Source organism: Sinocyclocheilus grahami, unplaced genomic scaffold, assembly GCF_001515645.1.
Source record: "Sinocyclocheilus grahami isolate Dianchi unplaced genomic scaffold, SAMN03320097.WGS_v1.1 scaffold287.1, whole genome shotgun sequence".
Taxonomy (NCBI): Eukaryota; Metazoa; Chordata; class Actinopteri; order Cypriniformes; family Cyprinidae; genus Sinocyclocheilus; species Sinocyclocheilus grahami.
In genome coordinates, this window is record NW_015505466.1 from 416,198 (window position 1) to 424,498 (window position 8,301).

The following is an 8,301-nucleotide window of genomic DNA, read 5'->3' on the forward strand; positions in this document are numbered from 1 at the left end:
CACACACACACACACACGAACTGGCTTCACCCTGCTTCAAAATAATCTTTCTTTCATCACACCTTCTAGACAAAATATTATGACAATAGATATTGAGGCTTTCATGTTCTCACAAAGCAGACAAAATTTACTAATAAATGCTTTAGCATAATGAAAGAGTATATAAATATTGTTGAACCATGAAATGTTCTCGATATGGCAGTGCTGTTTTTTCATGTCACAATGGTCAGATTTGTTGTTGCATGACATTGTCTCTGTATGACAGTGTCGGGGTTATTTTTTTTGGGACAGTATAAATATTGGTTTGTTGTTCCATGAAATGTTCTCTATATAAGAATCTTAAAGGGATAGTCCACCCAAAAATGAAAATTCTGTCATTAATTACACACTCTCATGTCGTTCCAAAGCCGTAAGACCCCCGTTCATTTTCGGAACACAAATTAAGATATTTTTGATGAATTCTGAGAGCTCTCTGACCCTCCCATAGACAGCAATGTAATTACCACGATCAAGGTGCAGATACGTAGCAAGGAGATCGGTAAAATAATCCATGTGACATCAGGGGTTCAACCGTAATATTACGAAGCTACGAGAATACATTTTGTATTACGTTATTTGTTTACAACAAATAACGACTTTATTCAACAATTTGTCTGCTCCACGTCACCCTGGTGCCATTTTGGAGAGTATCCACTGAACGCAAACTGCGTATGCTATTCTGTGTCAGCTGCGTCATGCAGATACATTGTTTTAGTTCAAATCAAAGCGTAGACATCGTATCCGCTTGACGCTTGATTTATAAGCAATTTTTTGAGGCCGGGTCATTTTTGACCGGAAACACCACAAGTGTGACTTTGTGCCATTTTGTACAAAATAAAAGTCTTTCAAAACAAACTCCCTGATTAAACATTAAAGTACACTAGTGTGATAAACAGTCCACATTTTCTTCAGTTTTTATTTAATGTGTTTTCATTTTCTGTTTTTGTGAAAACTTGTATCTGTACTGTAAATTATACTTTTTACAGTAATTTTACGGTTTAATATGGTACTATAGACATTGCCCTACCCCGCTCATATGGTATTAATTTTATTTGTGCAGGTCTTAAAAAAAGGTCTTAGTCTTAATTTTTTGCTTAAAAATCCTGCAGAAACCCTAAATGAGAACCACTAAAGTTATTGTATTTTTTACTTTGATTTTGTCAATGGAAAAAAGAAAGAAAACTGAAATGCATAGAAAGCCCATTCCACATTTTTCAGTTGGAGCAAATGGAGATCTTCCTCTTGTGGTTTAGTTTGAATGTGTGGTTTGTTTGCAGGACTCTGCTGTGAAAAGACCGCAGAGGTCATTTGGCAGGTCAGAAAGGAAAATGCTAGTTATAACTCACCAAACCTCATTTCTAACCCAGAGATATGTGAAACTACAATATCAGACTTAAAATGTGGTCAGTACTGAACAATGAAAATCTCTTAGGCTACGTATTTCCTCTCGGGAACTAAGAGGCTATCTGATTCAATTTTACAAGCAAACATTTCATTATTTGAATCTGGGATTAATTCCCTGAGTTAATTTCTCCCAGCGGTAAATGGCAGCAGTTTCTCTGTGTAGATTTTTGTCAGAAGCTTTTGTCTGCTTTGTTTATGTCTCATTCTTTTGGATGCACATTACACTTGATGATGCATCCTAATTCACATGCTACCCTTACTATAATTGACTAATCATTCTTTAAAAAGCCCTGTATAATTTGGGGTTTGGGCTTCACCTTCAGTTGATCAGAAGCATTTCTTAGGGGTTGTGTATGTAAGACTTGAACAGCTTGACAACAAAAACAAAAGAAGATATTTTGAAGAATATTGTTAACCAAACAGCTGACGGTACCCACTGACTTCTATCGTATGAAAAAAATTAGCAGACACAGTAGTTTAGAGAGATTAATAATTTGACAAAATAAATAAAGACACATGTTGTTTGAACATCAGTAACCAAAAGGGGGTGGAGCTATCAAACGGTCATTGTGCATAGTAAACGTATGCAAATTGTGCTGCAGCCTTCATTTGCAAACTTGCAGTATGACATTATTTCTTGAAACACTTTAACTTTACTGAAGAGGCTTTGCCCAGTCAACACGGGAGTCTAATCTAAGAGTTAAGTGTTTTAAATCTTGCTTCTGGTTACAGAAAGTTTCATTGTTGCTTCGCTGGTTCTTCTAGTTATGCAGTAATTTTGGCCATTGTGTTGGTTAATATAAAGAGACATTATTTTCATTTGGCTTTAATGAATTGGTTTAGGTTCACACCTGATGAGTATATTTGTTCAAATGTTTCAGTGTGTGTTTAGCAGTGGTCTGGTTTCCTCTTCACCACTGCTTATTTTTCCAACTTTAAAATATAGCCTAGTAAAGCCTACTGCCACTTAAAACTCCATGCGTTCGCCTAAATATGAGCTACTGATAATGAAATCTGCTCAAACACAGTTTTATCCAGGCCGGTTTCAGAATTAAATAATTAGGGTGCTTCAGAAATTAGAAAGTGTGCTCGAACATTTTTTGTCCCATCCATTGCTCTTTCGAGTGTGAATCCCGCATTAATATGGAGGATTTCATTTTCAATTTTGAGCGTGTATATGGCTGAAAACTAATGTTTTATACAAATTCTGAATGGATTATATATATCCTAGAAGCACACACAGAGCACTCCCTTTATAATCATTAAAAAGCTGTCACTTGGATCACAACACTCGGATCAGTTTTACTCAAGTTAATGGTAAATATCTGCTTTATTACAGTGTGCGTTAGGACTGGATAATAAGACTTAACTTAATTTTTTAAACCTTTGATTTACAGACGCACCGATCGATTGGCCAGGCTTCGGAATCGGCCGATTTTCCTCATGATCGGCCGCGATCCGTTTTGTTACCAGCGGCACAGGCAATAACTTCAGCCGTGCGTTCTTGCTCTCTTCTCTCCGACAACCCCTTCTCTTTCACACACATCTCATTCGCTCTGGTTAAATGCTTGTTGTGCATTATTTTAGTCATTATTTTAGACCAGGTGTAAATGCCCTCCGAAACGCATTCGAGACGGATATAAATCCGATCGCTCAAACCACTTCAGGAGACGTGAAACCATGACAATGATCCCAAACACACCGCCCGGGCAACGAAGGAGTGGCTTCGTAAGAAGCATTTCAAGGTCCTGGAGTGGCCTAGCCAGGCTCCAGATCTCAACCCCATAGAAAATCTTTGGAGGGAGTTGAAAATCCGTGTTGCTCAGCGACAGCCCCAAAACATTACTGCTCTAGAGGAGATCTGCATGGAGGAATGGGCCAAAATACCAGCAACAGTGTGTGAAAACCTTGTGAAGACTTACAGAAAACGTTTGACCTCTGTCATTGCCAACAAAGGGTATATAACAAAGTATTGAGATGAAATTTTGTTATTGACCAAATACTTATTTTCCACCATAATTTACAAATAAATTCTTTAAAAATCCTACAATGTGATTTGCTGGATTTTTTTTTCTAAGTTTGTCTCTCATAGTTGAGGTATACCTATGATGAAAATTACAGGCCTCTCTCATCTTTTTAAGTGGGAGAACTTGCACAATTGGTGGCTGACTAAATACTTTTTTTCCCCACTGTATGTAAATTTTATTCCTCCCAAAATGAGAAAATAAACGTGAGAGCGTGTTATAGGCTATATGACATTAGTCAGACTGCACTAATGCAACACGCATCGCTGCGGACGAGTAGCGGAGTATCTCTTCAGCAAGCCGACGCGCAAACTGAAACTGTCATAAAACTGAAGGTAAGACGCAGACGGTCAACACACAATCATCTTCATTAAAAGTAGTAAGACAAACTTATTTTTCCAGTGCTAAACTTGAAATGAGCTGATAATTAATCAAATGCAGCGCTTATCTTTTGATTTCGTTGATGTGAACGCCATTAAATTCAAATATAGCACGGGAATTGAAGATCGGATTTATATCAGTTTTGCAACGACACATTTATGTGGCCAAGTGTAAATGGAAATGTTTTAAACCAGGGTAGACTTTGGTAAGCTGTGATGTCCAATAATGACATACTTTTCACTCTTTATCACTTAATTTTTTAAATGACTCAACTGCTGTTGTATGTAAGTATGTCTGTATATGTATGTATACTTTGCAGGCGACTTGTCAAAATAAAAGCTTGATGGTTGAACGTTTAAAAACTGAAGAAATTAAGACTTAAATATTAGTATTATAATTTTATGTGATGTAAAATTAATTTTTTTACCTTTTCAGAAGTTACGGAATTACAATATATGATTTAATATATTTTGTAATAGTAATCACAATAAATTCACTATTATTATTATGTTGTAGTTCTAATATGTTGTAGGATTGGTCAAAAACAGTGGGAATGTGCCCTCTAGGGCTGTCAAAAAAAATTAGAATTTCGAATATTCGTCAAAATTAAAATAAAAATACACATTTAAATGCAAAAACGTTGCGAATAGGTGTGCGTTAAGGAGGCAGCCTCATAAGTGGCGCACGAGATGCGATGATGTAAGTGTCATTGCATTTAAATTTTTTTGTTAGCCTATCCAGTTGAACCCACTAGATGCGGCACTGCTGCGTTAATGACAAATATTGCGGGAAAAGAGAACATCAATGCAGATAAGATCTTGTTTACATCAAAACTGAAACCAAGCCGATCACACAGAACACATATTTCGGTATATATATCACAGAAAAACTAAATATCGCAGTGGTTTTTTTTTTAAATATCATACAGCCTTACAAGAAAATCTGTTTCTTAAAAAACATTTTATTGTAATGTTCAAAACATCCAATCCTGACTGTTGAGCCCTGATCTTAGTAATGATGGTGATGGTAAATGAAGAGATTGTGTTTGACTTTTATCTGTACTCTCTGCAGACTTGTATTATGGGGGGGAGGCATTCTCAGTAGAGCAGCCTCAGTCATTTACTTGTCCTTACTGTGGTAAAATGGGCTACACGGAAACATCTCTACAGGAGCACGTGACCTCAGAGCATGCAGAGACCTCTACAGAGGTGGTGAGTACACATGCTGTCTTTGCTAAAATCATGTGTTTTAAAGGGGTCATATGATGCTATTTCAAATTTTCCTTTCTCTTTGGAGTGTTACAAGCTCTTGGTGCATAAAGAAGATCTGTAAAGTTGCAAAGACTAAAGTCTCAAATCCAAAGAGATATTCTTTATAAAAGTTAAGAGTCAACCACGCCTACCTAAAACGGCTCGTTCTAACACGCCCCCACATGTCTACGTCACGATGTGGGAAGAATTGCATAACGCCACCCAAATGTTCATGCAAAGAAAGAAGACGTAACTTTTATTCTCGCTGTAGTATTCCTGTCGCCGCCATGTCGTGAAGGCGCTGTGTGTTTCATTGTGAAAGCGAAACTACTTTGTTTGGCCTTTCAAAAGAGGACGATATCCGCTTTGTCATGCCTGGAGCTGATCCGTGCTGGTCGCTAATGAAATACATCAACTTCACGCTGTGGAATGCCGGATCGGCTTTCACCATGGAGTCCAGCCGGCCTCCGCTCACTCTAGCCCGCCGTGTGTGACGTGTGTTTCGTTGTGAAAGCGAAACTGCTTTGTTTGGCCTTCCAAAAGAGGACAATATCCGCTTCGTCATGCCTAGAGCTGATCCGTGCTGGTCGCTGAGGAAATACATCAACTTCGCGTAACATTTCCGTCACACGCTTGAGGTATTCAGCCAATCACAACGCACTGGATAGCTGGCCAATCAGAGCACACCTCACTTTTCAGACCGATGAGCTTTGTAAAAATCGACGTGTTTCAGAAAGGCGGGGCATAGAGGAGAAACAATAATGTACAGTATGTGGAAAATTTGTTTTTTGAACCTTAAACCACAAAAACACATTTCATTACACCAAATACACAAAATAATGTTCTTTTTAACAACATCATATGACCCCTTTAATCAGTCTCCTAACTAAACGGGATATGATAAAATTCCAGTGACAAGCAAAAAGCCTGTCCACACTAGATGCAACAAAATCAACCAAAAGAAGCATGTTTGCTGTTTTGCACTAGAATACATAAATCAATCAAAACTAAGCCATTTAAAAATTAAAACAATATACATATTTACTGATGCAATCTTTGTATAGAGTTCACAGCTTTGACTTGTAAAGTTTTATTTACTTTCAATATCTGAGATAAATAATCCATTGTCACTTTAATTGACTGTTAAAGTCATGCTCAACGATATTAAAATAAAAAAATAATAATACAATTAAATTAAATAATTTTAAGATTATACAAATCACAAATTTGAATGAGCACATCAACTGAAAACAGCATAAATCGATTCTTGGGATCAATGTCGGTTCATTAAAATACGAAAAGATTTAAATTGAAAAATCATTATTTTCAACCCAGCCCTATTGTAGAGCAATGTCAAGTTTTCTTAAGACCTTTATCATCAAAGTTTGATGTAGTATTTAAAATAATGCCTGTTCACAGCAAACACAGATCATCTGCAGGAATTTACACCACAACTATTTACTAAGAAAGTGATGTGCATTTTCATCAACCACTGGGAGAAAAAGACAAATTCCTGAACTAGTCATTATGTGCTTTTAATGCAAAATGCACTTGCTTTAAAATGTTAAACATGTTCTTGCTCTCCTGGAATGGAAGATGGATAATATAATAGAGAGAAATAGGGATACATTACCGCAAAATAATGATAATAGTGGTCTTCTGTTCTGGTAGTAGTAATAATAATCTGCAATTGCTTTTTATATCACATCTTTTGACTCTTCTTGCTGCTATGACTTTACACTCTTTGTCTTTCAATTATAAGAATATCAACAGCTCCTCATCTGTCAGGTTTGCTGTTTACAGACACATGACCACAAAGATTTGGTTTTCCTGTGTTATTACTATTATTTACTACTATTATGAGTGAATTCATGAAATACCATTTATGCACTACAGCTCAACCATGTTCTGTTACTTTGTACCTTTAAATATTAGTTTTAATTGTAATGAAAATAATGCAACCATGAATAAGCATGTCCATCCAATGTGAGGTTACATTAATTCATTATTAATGTATATCTATTCTCTGTTTCAGATTTGCCCAATCTGTGCAGCTTTGCCTGGTGGCGACCCCAATCATGTGACAGATGACTTTGCTGCTCATCTCACACTTGAACACAGAGCACCTAGAGATTTAATATCCTTTTATCTTAACCTAATGTGTATATGTCCGAGTATACGTATAATGGACTTCTTTCATAAAACCCTTCTATTCAGTGTTCAATTTATTCTTTATGTAAAAACGATTTTTCAGTTTACACACATTGGTTTTGCTCATGTATAATGACTGAGGCCTGTGTGTTCAAGTCACTTCAGAGATCACCTCACAAAGGTTTATTGAGGTTTTGTATCCGTACATCTTTAAGAAATGTAAAGATTCTTCTCACAGATCTTAAAATTCTGCTATTTATGCATGTCACTGCAAACCTTTGTTTTTACTTCTGTGTATTACAAAAAAATATTTCAAAGAGTAGTTATGGTTGCTCTTTTCAGTGCAATTACAATGAATGGGGGAAGCTTCCAAAAGAATGTCAAAGTCTGATTCATAAATATAAATTATTTTGAATTGGATCTTTACAAAACCATTCTGAATGATTTGTTCACAAACTGGGCTGATTTGCACATCAAGCTTCAGTTCACTCAACTTGATCTGGTTGCAGAGTTTAAAAGCTCACTGGAACTGAAGATTTTCATTGAATTTAAATCAGAATTTTAAATCATTATTATATTACTTCAATGGTGTCTTTGTGTCATATTTTAATCTTGAACAATTCAGTCACAGCTCATCATAAATCCATTAAAAATTGTGGCCAGTATAGTCAAAGTCCCTTTAAAGGGATAGCTCACCCAAAAATGAAAATGTGATGTTTATCTGCTTACCCCCAGGGCATCCAAGATGTAGGTGACTTTGTTTCTTCAGTAGAACACATTTGATGATTTTTAAGTCCAACTGTTGCAGTCTATCGGTCTTATGATGGATGGCAATGGTAACAAAATCTATGAGAGTAAAAAAAACATGCACAGACAAATCCAAATGAAACCCTGCGGCTCGTGACGACACATTGATGTCCTAAGACACGAAACGATCTGTTCGTGCCAGAAAGCGAACAGTATTTATATCATTTTTTACCTCTAATACACCACTATGTCCAACTGTCTTTGTGCGCGCGCACGGCTTCCGGTGCGTGAGGTGTGTACGTGCT

General features: G+C 36.5%; 1 protein-coding gene across 1 annotated transcript in view; it reads left to right on the forward strand.

The window, feature by feature from the left end:
* LOC107600595 (E3 ubiquitin-protein ligase KCMF1-like) overlaps positions 1 to 8,301 on the forward strand; it is a 24,570-nt gene that overhangs the window by 9,435 nt on the left and 6,834 nt on the right. Inside the window, exons 2-4 of the mRNA XM_016292528.1 lie at positions 4,043 to 4,053; positions 4,920 to 5,059; positions 7,134 to 7,235. Coding sequence (XP_016148014.1) covers positions 4,043 to 4,053; positions 4,920 to 5,059; positions 7,134 to 7,235 — 253 coding nt within the window. The remainder of the gene's footprint in view (positions 1 to 4,042; positions 4,054 to 4,919; positions 5,060 to 7,133; positions 7,236 to 8,301) is intronic.